Source organism: Hyperolius riggenbachi, chromosome 2 (assembly GCF_040937935.1).
Source record: "Hyperolius riggenbachi isolate aHypRig1 chromosome 2, aHypRig1.pri, whole genome shotgun sequence".
In the NCBI taxonomy this organism is placed as follows: Eukaryota; Metazoa; Chordata; class Amphibia; order Anura; family Hyperoliidae; genus Hyperolius; species Hyperolius riggenbachi.
In genome coordinates, this window is record NC_090647.1 from 559,689,662 (window position 1) to 559,707,757 (window position 18,096).

At 46.0% G+C, this 18,096-nt stretch overlaps 1 protein-coding gene across 3 annotated transcripts in view; it reads right to left on the bottom strand.

Moving 5' to 3' along the window:
* Positions 1-739: 739 nt before the first annotated feature.
* LOC137545151 (stefin-C-like) overlaps positions 740-18,096 on the bottom strand; it is a 48,430-nt gene continuing 31,073 nt past the window's right edge. The window contains exons 2-4 of one of the 3 annotated variants that reach the window (XM_068266264.1): positions 11,206-11,330; positions 7,231-7,332; positions 740-1,164 (exon numbers count right to left, since the gene is read on the bottom strand). In XM_068266264.1, coding sequence (XP_068122365.1) covers positions 967-1,164; positions 7,231-7,332; positions 11,206-11,301 — 396 coding nt within the window. In that variant the 5' untranslated portion in view covers positions 11,302-11,330 and the 3' untranslated portion in view covers positions 740-966. Of the gene's footprint in view, positions 1,165-7,230; positions 7,333-11,205; positions 11,384-18,096 lie in introns of all 3 variants that reach the window. The other 2 variants (XM_068266262.1, XM_068266261.1) reach the window with 2 other exon arrangements.

The window sequence follows — 18,096 nt, forward strand, 5'->3', positions numbered from 1 at the left end:
AAGCAGGATAGAAAGTAACAGTGTGGTTTGAATTATATAACATTTTTCTTAGGAAATTTATGGTATGCGTGACTAGGGTTGTGATCAAGCGTGTGGCTTAAGTGTCTCTCTTTCTGATCTCAAAATGTTGGGAGGTATGGACTAGACTTCCTTAAAGGACCACCAATTTTTTTTTTTTTTAAATAAGTGTATGCATATGTATAGGATGTACATTTGTTCCAGAGTAGAATACACTATTGTAAGTGACACGGGGCGAAAGGCATTTATATATAGAGTGACATGAGAGGATTTGGCATATCCATCTACTCATGGGGGATTTTCATGTTCTCTTGATTTTAAAAAGCACTTCCTGGACAGCAGTTGCTCAGTCCAACTACCAAAACAGTGTGCATGCTGGCATCTTTGCCTATCCTCTCCACAGAAGGAAATACCCATAAGGAGATGGATTAGTCCAAAACCTGTCATGTTTACTGTAAGTGACACTGCAGGACAAACTATTTACAGCGCATGTTACTTTGGATACGTTTTTGCACGAATGTTCCTATATGAGCTGCAGGGGGAAAGTCAAACGTCTAGCCAAAAATGAGTTTTACCAAGTTAAACACCATACTTTATATTGCAATGTGATTTTTACATGGATAGTCTATTTCACTACAACCTGAATCAACTCAAATTCTCTGTTTTAAGAAAGTAAACTTGTTTGATAAAAAAAAAAAGACAAAGATAAAAAGCTGAGGAGAATAAGTTATTTATTTCAGTTGGTTTATAAATATGAATGTTTTCAAGACTCAAACTTGCCTTCAGTGATAAAAGCATCCCCCAACACAGGGCAGCAAGGGGTGGGGAATTTGGGATCCCAGCACAGTGCAGCAGGGGGTGGAGTTTTGTCAAGTGAATCTGGATGAACATTCAGCAACTCAGGAAAGGACTGATGCAACTCTACAGGAAGACGCAAGCTATTCTCCCTCAGGGGAGTGCAGCCTCCTCCCCCTTAGGAGGCACAGGCTCCTCCCCCTCAGGAGGCCCAGCTTCCTCATCAAAAGGCACAAGCTCATCCCCCTCGGTCTTGTCCAGCTGGTAGGTGGTGAGAGACGGCGGCTTATTTTCTCCTGGCAGCGGCTCAAACACCAGGATGTGAGCGTAAGTGTCATCTGCATACTGCACCTGTAAACACAAATATAAAGTCTTTAGAAATGCGACTACTCTACCCAGTCTGCAGAAATCAGAACTTCTAATCGTCCTCCCAGGCCTGATATGAAATTGAATAAGCTCTCATCTGTAAAGGTGCCCATACACCACTAGATATTGCAGCCTGATTGACCTTCCGAGTCCATCATTCCATCTAGCTGAAGTTGGTGTAGAAACATTTCAGCCAAAAGGCTAGATTGGACTGATGGAAAGTTCCTTTGATGCAATTCCACCACAAAGAATGCAAACTTTCCTGTGTTTGATACACATACAAATAAAATTTTTAAAGGAAATCACAATTCAGCAGTGTAAGTGAAGTGAGGGGAGCACAGTTAACTTCATTCCATTATAATTAAGGCCAGTTGCCTGGCAGTCCTGCTAAGCTTTTGGTTTTATAGTTGTGTTCAGGGGCGGGCCGAGGCAGAGGCGAGAGAGGCTCCAGCCTCAGGGCGCAGTGTAGGAGGGGGCGGGGCTGAGGCGAGAGAGGCTCCAGCCTCAGGGCGCAGTGTAGGAGGGGGCGGGGCTGAGGCGAGAGAGGCTCCAGCCTCAGGGTGCAGTGTAGGAGGGGGTGCACAATTCATTCGGCTATCATTCCCCTATTGTGTTTAAAGCGGAGAGAAAGAAAAAGGGGATACATGTCAGTGACTGCAAGCCAGATGAGAGATTAAGGTTTTCTGGTGCCTCTTAGTCTAATAGCAATCAGTGTGTGACGGAGGGATGGGAGTGCATTTTAGGGTCTCAGCCTTGGGTGCTGGAGGACCTTGTCCTGGCTCTGGTTGTGTTTGAGTCACACCTGTAACAAGCATGCAGACTGTTTAAAAAAAAAAAAGTGTACCAGGGGAAAGTTGATACATACCTGGTGCTTCCTCCTGCCCCCGCTGCCCAGATAGCTTCCTTGTCCTCAGTCGCTGCCTGGTTTGTCCACAACTGGCTTCAGTAAGTCGGTGCAGTCCAGCCAGGCATGCTGCTCAGAACATGTGACAGGGGCGTGTGCAGCCACACAGCATGCACCGGACAACTTTGAGGCAATTTGCAAAGGATCCTAGTGGCAACTGAGGACGAGGGAGCGTCAAGGTCAGAGGAAGCTACGGGTATGTATACATTTCTTTGGACCCTCGTAGGTTTACTAGATTAAAAATTGTAAATTCTTGTGATGTGGTGTGTCACCCCACATTCCCACTCTTGATACCTGGGAAGAAGCAGCATGGGTGTGACCAGGAGCACATCAGCAAGTTGACCCCCCCATTCCCCCCACGGCCAGCAACTTGTATGCATAGTCTGATGAGCGGCAAGTGTACATAAAAAAAGGCACCTGGAAAAGGGCATGTGGTGTAGCGGAAGTTTAAGGATTTTGTCAACCATATTTTATCATTTGTGATAAAAATCAAATATAGTTTAGAACACTGAAACTAATGTATTGTGTATAATCTTTTATCATTTCTTCATGTAATAAAATCTTAAAGTATTGTTTATAACTATGAAAAAAATATAAGTAGCTTGTTACATAGTTATAACTGTAGTAACTTTACTACAACTAAACCTAACCCTACTCACAGAACCCTCCGGTACCCATCCCTAACCCTTAAACCCCCTGGTGGTGCCTAACTCCATATTATCAAAAAAAATAGATATTGATATATTGAGTTGAGGAATTTTTGTATTTTCCACTAAATATTGTTTAATGGAACTTTTCATAGAAACGATTATGGTAAGTATGTTTGTAAAGGTTATTCACCAGCACCTATTGAAAATGTTATTTCACTGGGTGCTCAAATTTCCTGGCAAGCACCCATCAAATAATATTTAACGAGTCAATGGCGGTGCCATTTTTTGTCTGCTTGCCTCATGTGCCCAAATCTCCAGCCGCTCAGAAGCAGAGCACAACTGAGTATCAGCAATGTGAATGCTGCAAGATTTTTAATTTGTTCCCTTGACTGGTTGGCAGAACACTACAAGCAATGCTTTTCCTGATCTTAGATTCAAGTTAAAGTGACCCAGAGATGAATAAAGCTGTTTTACACTTGCTCAGGGCTTCCTCCAGCCCCATAAGCATGGCAGTGTCCCTCGCCGTCCTACAATGTCCCGTTCAACTGCGGCAAGTGCAGAAAGCCCTGGCGATGTCAGACTGAGTCCAGGGTTTGATTGCAGCTGCATGGAGGACGCCGTGACGACAGCAAGGGACGCATCCATGATTATGGAGCTGGAGGAATCCCTGGGTAAGTTTAAAGCTGCTTTTTTTTATTCCATCTCTGGGTCGCTTTAAGTGATCCTAAACTAAAGCTTTGCTCATACTCAAGGCTTCAGAACTTCACTTCCAACCACAGGCAGCTCTATACACCATGCTCACAGGCATACATTAAATAAGGGCACCAGAAGAAGGTTGTGGGGTATAGCTGAAATGTTATAATATTTTTATTGCTTCATCTAATAAAATGGCAAACTATTGTAGAACAAAAATGTACACTTGTAGTAGGGCATAGTAAAAACATTAGTAAATATTACTGATGTGATATCCGGATAGGTTGTAGTAATATGCCCACACAGTTCAGCCAGGTAGAACGATGCAAGTTGTGGATGGAGAACTGTTCCCCCCATGGACTTTTTGCTGGCTCAACCATACAAGCTACTGTCTCTCCAGTGCTCCCTCCAAACCATAGCCTGCAATTCAACTGTTGCTATGGCACACTGGGATGCTTAGATTACAATCAGGCAGGGCCAGGCAGAGGCGAGAGAGGCTCCAGCCTCAGGGTACAGTGTAGGAGGGGGCACACAACATCACCCTATTGTGTTTGAAGCAGAGAGAAGAAAAGGGGATACATAGTGACTGCAAGCCAAATAGAGATTAAAGGGACGTCCGGCGAAAAAAACCTGGGGCTTCTACTAGCCACTGCAGCCATCCTGTGCCCTTGTCATTTACTGCTGCTCCAGTCCCCTGCCGCCAGCTAGTTTCGTTTTGGGCCGCATTGCGTACATTTGTACGTATTCCTGCTGGTGCAGGAATGCATACGTTTTCACGTTAGCGGTGCAACGCTAATAAATTTGTGGGGCAATGCTAAAATGTATGAGTGTTGCACCGCTAACATGAAAAATTGTATGTGTAAAGTTCCTGCACCAGCGGGAATGCATAAAAATGCAGCCTGCCAACACCCCCCCCCCCCCCCGGTCAGCAAAAACAAAACTAGCTGACAGAGGGGGACCACCGGAGCAGCAGTGAGGTGCTACAAGGGCACAGGATGGCTGCATGGGGCTGGTAGAAGCCCCAGGTAGTGAAACTTGGTGGACAATCCCTTTAAGGCAGGGATGTCAAACCGGTCCTACGAGGGCTAATGTCCTAACATTTTATACACAGCTCAAATTAATTGATGGTTCTGAATCAGGAAAGGTGCCGTCCATCAGGTATAACACATTCCTCTCTCAGTCCATCCTAAACACTGGCATGGATCTGGCCCTCCAGGCCTGGAGTTGGACACGTGCTTTAAGGTGTTGGGGGCCCTGGGGTGTCTTAGTCTAATAGCAATCAGTGTGTGACAGCAGGGGTGGGATGGAAGGGCGCACTTTGGTATCTCAGCCTTGGGTGCTGGAATGCCTTGTCCCGGCTCTGCAATCAGAGAGTGCCAGAAGTCAGCAAGTAGACAACTTCTAGGTAACCAAGAATACAAGAGCAAGAAGCATAGTGTCAGGGCTGGTTCTCGCCAAGCAATGTTAAACATTTGCATCTGGCGCAGAGCTTACAGGGGCCAGGGCCGGATTTGGACTTCCCAGTGCCCTAGGCCCGGTACCACCAACCCCCCCCCCCCCACACACACACACACACACTCAGGGTGCATACACACATCAGACCATAGTCTTTGGAAAATGAAGGATCACAGACCAATTTTACCCCCTTCCATGTAGTATGAGGGCCATACCTACAAAGTCTATTCTATTGAGCTGAACTCCCCATCAGATAGAAATCTTTGCAAGATGCTGCACACAAAGATGCTGTACACATGCAACAGATCAGTATCTGCAAAAGATCTGTTCCTGCAAAAGATCCGTTTCTGCAAAATGCATTCATAGTCTATGATATCTGCAGATCCTCATACACACCTTGTTTAACAAACATTCATCTGCAGATCAGATCCACCAGGATGGGTTTTCAGATCTGCAGATGATTGTCTGATCTGCAGATGAATGTCAGTTAAACAAGGTGTGTATGATGATCTGCAGATCTCATAGACTATGAATGCAATTTGCAGGAACGGATCTGTGGCAGGAACAGATCTTTTGCAGATACTGATCTTTTGTGTCTGTACAGCATCTGTGTGTGCAGAATCTTGCAAAGATTTTTTTTCTGATGGGGAGTTCAGCTCCATAGAAAAGACTGTGAAGGTACGGCTCTCATACTACATGAAGGGTGGTAAGATTGGACTGTGATCTTTCTTTTTCCAAAGACTATAGTCTGATATGTGTATGAGCCTCACTTGTTTGCAGGATACCTATGAATGTTTTCTCTCTGAAAAATGATGAATGATTGTTTTTCCTGTTAGAGCAGTGAGTCCCTAATGCCTGGTACGCACCAGATAGATGGGTTGAATCGATTTTCCGATCACTTATACAAAGTCGATTAGAAAAATGATCAGAAATCAGATTAGACCTGTCAGAAATAATCAATTTGAACCCATCTATCTGATGGCAAATTGCATGGTGTGTACCAGGCATGAAGTAGCAGAGCGGCATTCATCTCCCTCTCTGCTCTTCTGTAATCACAGATCTGTTGCATTTATTTTATAGTATTTATTGTACTTATTCTTTCACAGGTGTTTTTTTTACTGTTTGCCAACACGGTACAAATATATATTTTTTTAATTTTTAGTGTATGTTATTACTTTTGGTATACAAAACAGAATGTAACAATACAAAAGTATACAACAGTACATTTGTAATTATAATTATAGAGAAGTTGTCTATCTCATACTAGACTACTGCTGCCTTTAAAATGAGCCAGCAAGGGGTTAAGATTTAGCTTAGAAGGGGCTGCCATAAATCTCTCTAAGGAAAAAAAACCCTTATCTGTTTAAGATTTACAATCCAGGGGGAGAGAGGAGAAGGAATGGCTCAAGTCATTAACAGAATCTGACCAGCAATACATTGTTTAGCCCAGCTTGAGTTGTAAAGTGGAAATAATTCTGTTAAAAATGTTTACTTTTACTGGATCAGAAATTGTCTACATTGTGATCCATGTTTCTCTCACCCCTGGCAATAAACTGAAGCGTGTATGTTCAGTAGATAGCACTGTCTCATCGCACACCACGAAGTAAGGAAAATACACGGAGCTCTGGAATTCTGACTGTGCGTGTGCAGCAAAGCCTGGGCGCTTTGGAGCAGGAGAAATGATTTATTTTGACATGCAGCCTCTTATCTCTCTCAGGTCCTGCCGCCCTTTTATCCTTCTGATTTTTTTCCGCCCTAGGCCGTGACCTTTGTGGCCTTTGCAGAAATCCGGCCCTGACAGGGGCAGCATTTTTGTGCTGTGTTTACACTAACATGCAGAGTAGGAGGAGACGCAAGAGGAGAGCTAGGTGGAGAGGCCATTGGGGAAGAAGCAGCTTGTTGTGCTGTGTGAGGAGTCTGACAGTGAGTGAGGAGAGGGAGGCAAAAGGGCAACAGTGTTTCATTTGACTTGCACAGCAGAAGGGAGGAGGTGGCACTGCTGTCCTGACTGAGGAATGGAGTAGCTGAGGGTGAGCAGTTTGTGACCCACAGCCAGTGTGCTATTGTGTTGGGCTGCAGCATGTCATGTGAGCATTAAATGAAGCAGAGTAAATTGTCTGGTGATGCTGTGCAATAATTTCAAATTGGGGGAGGGGAGGGGACACCCTCACAAGTTTGCCTCAGGCAGCAAAAAGTCTAGAACCGGCCCTGTAAAGTGTTAGATGAAGTCGGTAGGATTAATGTGTGTGTTGCGAGCCTTCTATTACTAAATCTCAGCAAGGTAAGGTTACTAATACTATAAACTACTTATGCCAAGACCCCTATAGCATCCACATGTGCACAAGTTACCTTGATGAGGTAGTTCATGCCGGCCACAACCTGTTGCCTGTATGATTTGGCCACAAACATGGTGGTGTTCACTCCAGACTTCTCCAAGAACTGCGGCTTCACCTGCAGAGGGGAGGGAGATATAAGATTACACAGCATGTAGTTACAACTACCCTCAAGTTCACACTAGTGAAGTTTTCAATCAGTTTGATCATAATGGGGGGCATTGAACATCGGTGTGGTACATCGGTCAAATGTTTGTAATGTCAGAAATTGATTGCAATTCTCAATTGAACAAAAAAAAAAAAAAAAAAAGTTAGTGTGGGCGTGGCCACCTTAAGGATGGAATAAAGTTGTCAATTAAAATAAGCCGTAGCACATCTTTTAGGGGGAAAATATATGTAAGACCGTCTTATTTTCGGGGAAACAGTAGCGTTTTGAATCGCTCCCTAAACACTCACAAATACGCTCTAGTGGGTCCCAGCCCCGACGGTTAGGAGCCAAGAATGCTTTTGCAAACGTCTTTCAGAGAACCAGCTTGTGGATGAAATCTCAAATATCACTTGACATTGGTTGTAAGTACTCCATGCTCGTATTGTTTCTCACATTACAAGAGTGACCGGTTAGCTTTCCATTAGAGGGAACCTTAACTGAGAGGGATAGGGAGGTTTCTTTTTAAAATATACCAGTTCCCTGGCAGTCCTGCCGATCTCTGGCTGCAGTAGTGGCTGAATCACACCAGAAACAGGCATGCAGCTCATACAGTCTGACTTCAGTCAGAGCACCTGATCTGCATGCTTGTTGAGGGGCTGTGGCTAAAAGTATGAGAGACACAGGATCAGCAGGAGAGTCAGGCAACTGGTATTGTGTAAAAAAAAAAAAACAAACAAACAAAAAAAACCATCCTTCTCAGTTTAGTTTCCCTTTAAGGAAGAGGACCTAAAGTAGTGACTGAGGCAGCCATTTAGCTGCACTTGTACCACCGCTCTGCCAAGCAGAAATCAGCCTGCAGCCTTCTGACACAGGGCTGTTACCATGGCAATTCTGAGTGGATGCAGGATTATAAAAAACTAAAAAAAGTTATGCAGTTTGACCAAATTAAGCCAAGGTGGACATTGGATTAACTTCCACCTCAGTTTCATTTGATTGGTCAATTTTGAACCTACATCATTTGCATAAAATTCAGCATCAAGTCAGGATGTTGTGCATGTGACTGGTCATTTCTCCTGCAGAGTTGCTGCAGCTAAATGAACCTGTAGAGTCACCTTGGCTTCACTATATATTAACCTGCCTGGCGTTCTATTAAGATTGCCAGGGAGGCTGCGGGAGGGTTTTTTTTTAATAAAAAAAAAAAAAAAAAAAACTATTTCATGCAGCTAACTGAAAGCCCACTAGAGGGCGCTCGAGGCGTTCTTCCGATCGCCTCCGGCGCCCAGAACAAACAAGGAAGGCCGCAATGAGCAGCCTTCCTTGTTTTGCTTACATCGTCGCCATAGCGACGAGCGGAGTGACGTCATGGACGTCAGCCGACGTCCTGACGTCAGCCGCCTCCGATCCAGCCCTTAGCGCTGGCTGGAATTTTGTTCCGGCTATGCTGGGCTCAGGCTGCTGGGGGGACCCTCTTTCGCCGCTGCTCGCGGCGGATTGCCGCAGAGCGGCGGCGATCAGGCAGCACACGCGGCTGGCAAAGTTCCGGCTGCGTGTGCTGCTTTTTATTTGAGCCAAATCGGCGCAGCAGGGCCTGAGCGGCAGGCTCCGGCGGTACTGGACGAGCTGAGCTCGTCCAGACCGACAAAGCAGGTTAAGCTTTCAAGCGGCAGAGACTACATAGAGTATTATGTGCATGCCATTGACAAGCACTGGTTTCCATTAACCCCAACACAGCCCTTAGACGACAACTGTAGCGAGAGGGATATGGAGGCTGCCATTTATTTCCTTTTAAGCAATACCGGTTGCCTGGCTGTCCTGCTGATCCTCTGCCTCTAATATTAGCCATAGCCCCTGAACAAGCATGCAGCAGATCAGATGTTTGACATTGTCAGATCTGACAAGATTAGTTGCATGCTTGTTTCTGGTGTTATTCAAACACTACTGCAGCCAAATACATCAGCAGGACTGCCAGGCAACTGGTATTTAAAAGGAAATAAATATGGCAGCCTCCATATACCTCTCACTACAGTTGTCTCACATCCAATTGTGATTGGTCCATCTTACCACTTCCATGTAGTACGAGAGCTTACCTACACAATGGGCATGAGGCAAAGCTTTTTCATATATAATTTAAGTCGATATGCCTCATACTTTTCCTTCATTCTTTACTAGTGTCATAATTGTAATTTTGCATCCCAATTCACAATTACAATGAGAAATTGTAATGCAAAGTTTTGGGAATATTTCTTATTTCACATGGAAATGTAATCCAGGCAGCTGTAATTTTGCATCAACTTACCAGTTAACAGCAATGCCACCACACATGCCATCATCAAAATTGCTATGTTAAGAGGAATATTGGGAACAAAAAAATAAATAAAAATAAACACGGTTTTACTTGTTCCCAATATTCCCCTTAGCATACGTAGCAGTTTTGGTGATAGCATGCATACGGCCTTTGCTGTAAACCCTTAGAGTCAGCATGAAATTGTGCAAGATTTCAGATAGTTCACTTCAACCGCATGTCCAAACTAATCACATATGGCTGTAATTGCAAGAAAAGAAATACACAAAACTTTGTATAATCATAAGTAGCAGATTACAATCAGGCACTTGCACACCACTGGGCTCTATTCACAATCATTTTCTACATGCAGAATTGCACTTGCTGTAAATTTGACTGAAATAAGACTATGACAGATTAAAAATTTTACACATTATTTACTGCATGTGTAAAATTGTGCACATTTACCTGCATGCAAACTTGAAATTCACAAACAAAAAGGGGCACCTTATTTCTGACTTACCGTAACTACTGATTTTATATCACCTACTAGTACTTGGTGATATATTTTGCCTTCATTGACTTAGGCCTCTTTTCCACAAACTGTTTCTAGGCAGTGAAATGCCTCAAACTCACAACTGCTGCCTGGCAACTGCTCACTGCTGCCTGGCAACTGCTCACTGAGCACACAGCTCAACAGTTCATGGAAAAGAGGCCTTAAAGTGGATCCAAGATAAATTTTTACTCATTGCATGGCGTTTCTTTCATATAATTTATAAGGCATTCCTCAAGCCAATTACTTTGTTTTTTTTTATACTCAAATTCCCTAAAAACTAAACTAGCCTCACCCACAGCTTATCCAGAGTGCCTTGGCACTCTCATGTAGCAAGGGCTTATGGGAGCTCAGTCTGGGTAGGAGGAGGATACTAGACTGAGATTTCAGGGGCAGAAGGAGCTGAGAGCTGCAGATCCTATCAGCTGGCCTGTGTGTGTGTGTAATGTGACAAACACAGCTGCTGTCATTGTATCACAGGAATAAATAATCATAAACTGTTGAATCTGCTTGCAGCAAGATTTGCTGTGTAAACAATCCAAACTTCAGATAAGATATGTAGACAAGCAATTTGTTATAGTTTTTCATTTCAGATCCCTTTAAGTGGAGTCTTGAGCACTGTGTTTGCTGGTCTTAAGTGTTTTTCGTGTGATAAAAAAAAAAAAAAAAAGTCACCACTACCAGTTGTATAGCGGTCAAAATTCTCTTACCACATGTGTGATTGTGAATAGAGCCCAATGTGGCAGTTGGGCTGTACCTGTCAACCAAGGAGTATTTTTGAAATTAAAGTTATTGCAAGATCTCCGAGAGGTGATAGATTAGCCCAAAGCAGACTTTTACTACTTACTGTGCCAAAGTAAAGAAAATGCAGTAAGCCTTTAGATTAGATTTGTAAAATTTATAGCAACATAAATAAAAACTTGCTTTCATATTAAAGCCTTCAGGGGAGGCTCCTCTAACTGATATATGAGCTTTACAATCTCCCTATAAGAATATCACTACCACTTACTGTATCACAGAGAGCCTGGATCTTCTCATCTGCCTGCTGCACTTCCCCATATCCTCCAATCACAGGCTGCTGAACTTGGGGCTCCTGATCACACATCTTCTATTGTGCAGCAACAGACTGAATGACTGCAGGAAACCAGAGCAAGTGCTTATATATGTGCGGGCTGTACCATTACCAGCTGGAAGGAGGGGTGGGGGACCAACAACTAGAGATTAGGAAGGTCAATACAATGCAAATAGTTCCAAATTGATGCAAACTTTTTATGCAAATTTATGAAGTTTGAATATGTTTGAGGCCTCTTTTCCATGGACTGTTGATAGGCAGTGAAATGCCTTCTAACTCTCACAACGGCTCACTGCTGCCTGGTAACTGCTCACTGCTGCCTGGTAACTGCTTGTTGCTGCCTGGTAACTGCTCACTGCTGCCTGGTAACTGCTTGTTGCTGTCTGGTAACTGCTCACTGCTGCCTGATAACTGCTCACTGCTGCCTGGTAACTGCTCACTGCTGCCTGGTAACTGCTTGCTGAGCACACAGCTTAACCGTGGAAAAGAGGGCCAAGGGCTCAGCCACACTCTAAGCACTTTTCTGAGTGCTTTGTGATTGATTAGCGCTTTCTGAGCGCTTTTTTAAAAATTGCTTGGTACTTATCCGTTAGCCGGGCGCATCCTCTAGGTGGCGATAGAACTCCACCAGAGGTACATCTTTCCCTACTATCCATGGCGGCCTGGAGGGGGCATAGTAATTAGCGCTACCTGCCGGATGCGCCCGGCTAACGGATAGGTACCAATTGCTCCCTTTCACTTTCATTAAAATAAACGATTTTAAACGATTTTTACCGCAAATTTAATGAAAGTGATTGGGAGAGATTTTTTTAAAAAGCGCTCAGAATCAATCACAAGCGCTCAGAAAGGAGCTTATAGTGTGGCTGAGCCCTAACTGGCAGAAAAGTTAAGGGTGATTCAGGTTTTCAAGAATGAGACTATTTTGCCTATTTGCCTATGTATAGGTGTCCCCAGTATATGCAGCAAAGGTCTTAGGTGTCCCCAGTATATGTAGCCAGGTGTATAGGTATTCCCAGTATATGTATCAATGTGTATAGGTGTCCCCAGTATATGCAGAAAAGGTCTTAGGTGTCCCCAGTATATAGCTAGGTCTATAGGTGTCCCCCAGGAGGGGAGGAGCGCAGTGAAAGGGAGCGGTGTGCACAGCGTGGGGAAGGAGGGAAGTTCCCCCCCACCCTCCCTCACCTTGGGACCCCCCTTCCTGGCTCTCCCTTCCGGTAACTCGGCGGCTAACAGCTGTCAGCGGGCGGGGACTTACCACCGTTCTTCCAGCCGCCGGAGGGAGCTCTGCTCTGTGCGCGCTAGTCTGGTCTACTGAAGACCAGACTAGCCGCGCACAGAGCAGAGCATTCCTTGCGGCTGGAGTTGCTCGGGCAGTGCCCAAAAAGAGTGCTTTCTCTCTCTCTTTTTTAAATTTTACTGCAGATTTTTAGTGAAAACACCATAAATTTCATGTTTTTTTGTGTTTTCACAGTCCGTATGAGGGAGAAGAAGGACTTATGGTCCCTAAAAGTAACCAGTCCTTGTCTATGAACACTCTGCCTTCAGGGGCGTAACTAGAAATCACTGGGCCCCCCTGCGAATATTTGGATGGGCCCCCCCCCCCCATAGGTGCCAAATAATCGTAATTCACTGTAAATTAATTGTAAAGTGGGCAGCATTTTACCAGACAATCGTAATGTGGGCCAGAAAATCGTAATGTGGGCAGAGTTCACCAGAAAATCGTATTGTGGGCCTTTAGAAAATCATAATGTGGGCAGAGTTCACCAGAAAATCGTAATGTGGGCAGAGTTCGCCAGAAAATCGTAATGTGGGCACCAGTCACCAGAAAATCGTAACGTGAGCAGCAGTCACCAGAAAATTGTAACGTGGACAGCATTCACCAGACAATCGTAATGTGGGCAGCGTTCACCAGAATATCGTAATGTGGGACAGAAAATCGTAATGTGGGCAGAGTTCACCAGACAATCGTAATGTGGACAGCATTCACCAGAAAATTGTAACATGGACAGCATTCACCAGACAATCGTAACGTGGGCAGTGTTCACCAGAAAATCGTAATGTGGGCAGCAGACACCTGAAAATTGTAACATGGACAGCATTCACCAGACAATCGTAACGTGGGCAGAGTTCACCAGAAAATCGTAATGTGGGCAGCGTTCACCAGAAAATTGTAACGTGGACAGCATTCACCAGACAATCGTAATGTGGGCACTGCGTTCACCAGAATATCGTAATGTGGGACAGAAAATCGTAATGTGGGCAGAGTTCACCAGAAAATCGTAATGTGGGCAGCGTTCACCAGAAAATTGTAACATGGACAGCATTCACCAGACAATCGTAACGTGGGCAGTGTTCACCAGAAAATCGTAATGTGGGCCAGAAAATCGTAATGTGGGCAGCAGACGCCTGAAAATCGTAATGTGGGCAGCAGACACCTGAAAATCGTAATGTGGGCAGCAGACACCTGAAAATCGCAATGTGGGCAGCAGTGACCAGAAAATTGCAATGTGGGCAGCAGACACCTGAAAATCGCAATGTGGGCAGCAGACACCAGAAAATCGTAATGTGCGCAGCAGACACCAGAAAATCGTAATGTGCGCAGCAGACACCAGAAAATCGTAATGTGCGCAGCAGACACCAGAAAATCGTAATGTGCGCAGCAGACACCAGAAAATCGCAATGTGGGCAGCAGACACCAGAAAATCATAATGTGGGCAGCAGACACCTGAAAATCGTAATGTGGGCAGAGTTCACCAGAAAATCATAATGTGGGCAGCAGACACCAGAAAATCCTAATGTGGGCAGCAGTCACCAGAAAATCATAATGTGGGCAGCAGACACCAGAAAATCGCAATGTGGGCAGCAGACACCTGAAAATCGTAATGTGGGCAGCAGACACCAGAAAATCATAATATGGGCAGCAGACACCTGAAAATCGTAATGTGGGCAGCAGACACCAGAAAATCATAAAGTGGGCAGCAGCCACCAGAAAATCATAATATGGGCAGCAGACACCAGAAAATCGCAATGTGGGCAGCAGACACCTGAAAATCGTAATGTGGGCAGCAGACACCAGAAAATCATAATATGGGCAGCAGACACCTGAAAATCGTAATGTGGGCAGCAGACACCAGAAAATCGCAATGTGGGCAGCAGACACCAGAAAATCGCAATGTGGGCAGCAGTGACCAGAAAATCGCAATGTGGGCAGCAGTGACCAGAAAATGGTAATGTGGGCAGCAGACACCTGAAAATCGTAATGTGGGCAGCAGACACCAGAAAATCGCAATGTGGGCAGCAGACACCAGAAAATCGCAATGTGGGCAGCAGTGACCAGAAAATCGTAATGTGGGCAGCAGACACCAGAAAATCGTAATGTGGGCAGCAGTCACCAGAAAATCGCAATGTGGGCAGCAGTGACCAGAAAATCGTAATGTGGGCAGCAGACACCTGAAAATCGCAATGTGGGCAGCAGACACCAGAAAATCGCAATGTGGGCAGCAGACACCAGAAAATCGCAATGTGGGCAGCAGACACCAGAAAATCGTAATGTGGGCAGCAGTCACCAGAAAATCGCAATGTGGGCAGCAGTGACCAGAAAATCGTAATGTGGGCAGCAGACACCTGAAAATCATAATGTGCGCAGCAGACACCTGAAAATCACAATGTAGGCGGTAGACACTAGAAAATCATAAAGTGGGCAGCAGCCACCAGAAAATCATAATATGGGCAGCAGACACCAGAAAATCGCAATGTGGGCAGCAGACACCTGAAAATCGTAATGTGGGCAGCAGACACCAGAAAATCATAATATGGGCAGCAGACACCTGAAAATCGTAATGTGGGCAGCAGACACCAGAAAATCGCAATTTGGGCAGCAGACACCAGAAAATCGCAATGTGGGCAGCAGTGACCAGAAAATCGCAATGTGGGCAGCAGTGACCAGAAAATGGTAATGTGGGCAGCAGACACCTGAAAATCGTAATGTGGGCAGCAGACACCAGAAAATCGCAATGTGGGCAGCAGACACCAGAAAATCGCAATGTGGGCAGCAGTGACCAGAAAATCGTAATGTGGGCAGCAGACACCAGAAAATCGTAATGTGGGCAGCAGTCACCAGAAAATCGCAATGTGGGCAGCAGTGACCAGAAAATCGTAATGTGGGCAGCAGACACCTGAAAATCGCAATGTGGGCAGCAGACACCAGAAAATCGCAATGTGGGCAGCAGACACCAGAAAATCGCAATGTGGGCAGCAGACACCAGAAAATCGTAATGTGGGCAGCAGTCACCAGAAAATCGCAATGTGGGCAGCAGTGACCAGAAAATCGTAATGTGGGCAGCAGACACCTGAAAATCATAATGTGCGCAGCAGACACCTGAAAATCACAATGTAGGCGGTAGACACTAGAAAAAAAAATGCACCTGTGTGAAAAAAAAACAATTCACTTACCTGACAGAAGTCTTCTCCTCTCCCGGCATCTGGCTCGCAGCTCCCCGAGTCCTCCTGCAGCACATCTCCCGCGCTGACAGGCAGAGTGCAGGGCTACGGCAAGATGGCTGCCGAAGCCCTGTACTAGAGACACAAATAGTCTCCAGTGTAGGGCTTCTTCGGTGGCCATCTTGCCGTAGCCCTGCTCTGCCTGCCGGAGACTATGCAGGCTGCTGGAGCGGGGCTGCGGGGAATGAACTGGCGCAGCGTCTATTAGACGCTGCGGCCAGTTGAGCACCTTGCTGGGGGGTCCAGAGCAGCACTCCCCCCCACACACAGTGAGCGGGCCCCAGAGCAGCCCCGGGCCCCCCTGCGGCTGAGGGGGTCGCATCCCCGGTAGGTACGCCGGTGTCTGCCTTGTTCTCAATCTCAAGACGGTTGAGAAGTTTATCTTCAATCAAATAGGTCAAATTCTTCTAGAAGAGATTCTCCACCTATGGACTATTATCATGAAGGGAATTCTTCTAAAAAGCATGTTAGCAGGAGAATTTCTCCGAGGAGGCATACTGTCCAACAGTCCTGATTTGGGCGGGACTTCCCGGTTCCCGCCCCCTTGTCCCGGGTCCCGCCCACTCTTTAACAAGTCCCGTTTTTACAATCCTTCCAAATGGTGGCACATACCAGGTGTCTATGAAGCCTGTCTTTTTAACACAGGGGTCTGTCTAAATGTGCTAATCACAAGCAGCTTATGTCCTGCCTGACATACACAAAAACCCCAGACCTCTCCTCCTTCCCTCCCCTCTGTGTGTAGCTCTTACTAGCTTTCTCCTTCCTCCAGCCAATAGAAACACAGAGGCAGCCCTGCCCTGCCACAAGCTCGTTCAGGCACGGAGGAGAATTGCCCTAGAGGTCTCACCACCAGCACCAGGACTCACCCTGCATGACACAACAGTGAAATTCTTACTGTACGCAGATGACCTCTTACTGCTATCACCAACTAAAGAAGGTCTACAAGACAGCCTAGAAATCCTGGAGAAATTTAGCACAACATGGGCACTCCCCATCAGTGGTGTTCCTACTGTAGGGTGCAGGGGGGTGTGGCGCACCGGGTGACAGACAGCTAGGGGGGTGTCGCCACGACCCCCCACAGCAGCAGAGCAGGAGGGGTAAGCAGCGCTAGAAGGAGGAGCAGTGGGGGCAGTGGTGGGCCCACTGTGCTTCCTGATTAGCGGAAGCACAGTGGGCGGCATTGAAGGCGGAGATCTGTGATGACATGACGCTACCAACGCTTGGATCGCGGAAGTGGTGAGTAATTCTGCACATGTCTCCCCGCCGCCGAGCCCGCACTTGCCACCGCTGATCTATGGAGGGGGAGAGAGGCAGAAGGAGGGGTCCCAGGTGAGGGAGGGGGGGGATATTTCCCCCCTCCCCACCGCTGCCCCCACTGCCCCTCCTTCTAGCGCTGCTTCCCCCCTCCTGGGGCATCTATACTGGGTGCAACTGTACTAGCTATACTGGGGGCAACTAAACTAGCTATACTGGGGGCAACTAAACTAGCTATACTGGGGGCAACTATACCAGCTATACTGGGGGCAACTATACTTGCTATACTGGGGCAACTATACTAGCTATACTGGGGGCAACTATACCAGCTATACTGGGGGCAACTATACCAGCTATACTGGGGGCAACTATACTGGGGGCAGCTATACTAGCTATACTGGGGGCAGCTATATAAGCTATACTTGGGGCAGCTATACTAGCTATACTAGGGGCAACTAAACTAGCTATACTGGGGGCAACTAAACTAGCTATACTGGAGGGCAGCTATACCAGCTATACTGGGGGCAACTATACCAGCTATACTGGGGGCAACTATACTAGCTATACTGGGGGCAACTATACTAGCTATACTGGGGGCAGCTATACTGGGGGCAACTATACCAGCTATACTGGGGGCAACTATTCCAGCTATACTAGGGGCAAATATACTAGCTATACTGGGGGCAGCTATAGTAGCTATACTGGGGGCAGCTATACTAGCTATACTGGGGGCAACTAAACTAGCTATACTGGGGCAACTAAACTAGCTATACTGGGGGCAACTATACTAGCTATACTGGGGGCAACTATACCAGCTATACTGGGGGCAACTATACCAGCTATACTGGGGGCAACTATACTAGTTATACTGGGGGCAACTAAACTAGCTATACTGGGGGCAGCTATACTGGGAGCAACAATACTAGCTATACTGGGGGCAGCAATACTAGCTATACTGGGGGTAACTATACTAGCTATACTGGGGGCAACTATACTAGCTATACTGGGGGCAACTATACTAGCTATACTGGGGGCAACTATACTAGCTTCATTGGGGGCAACTAGTTTCAC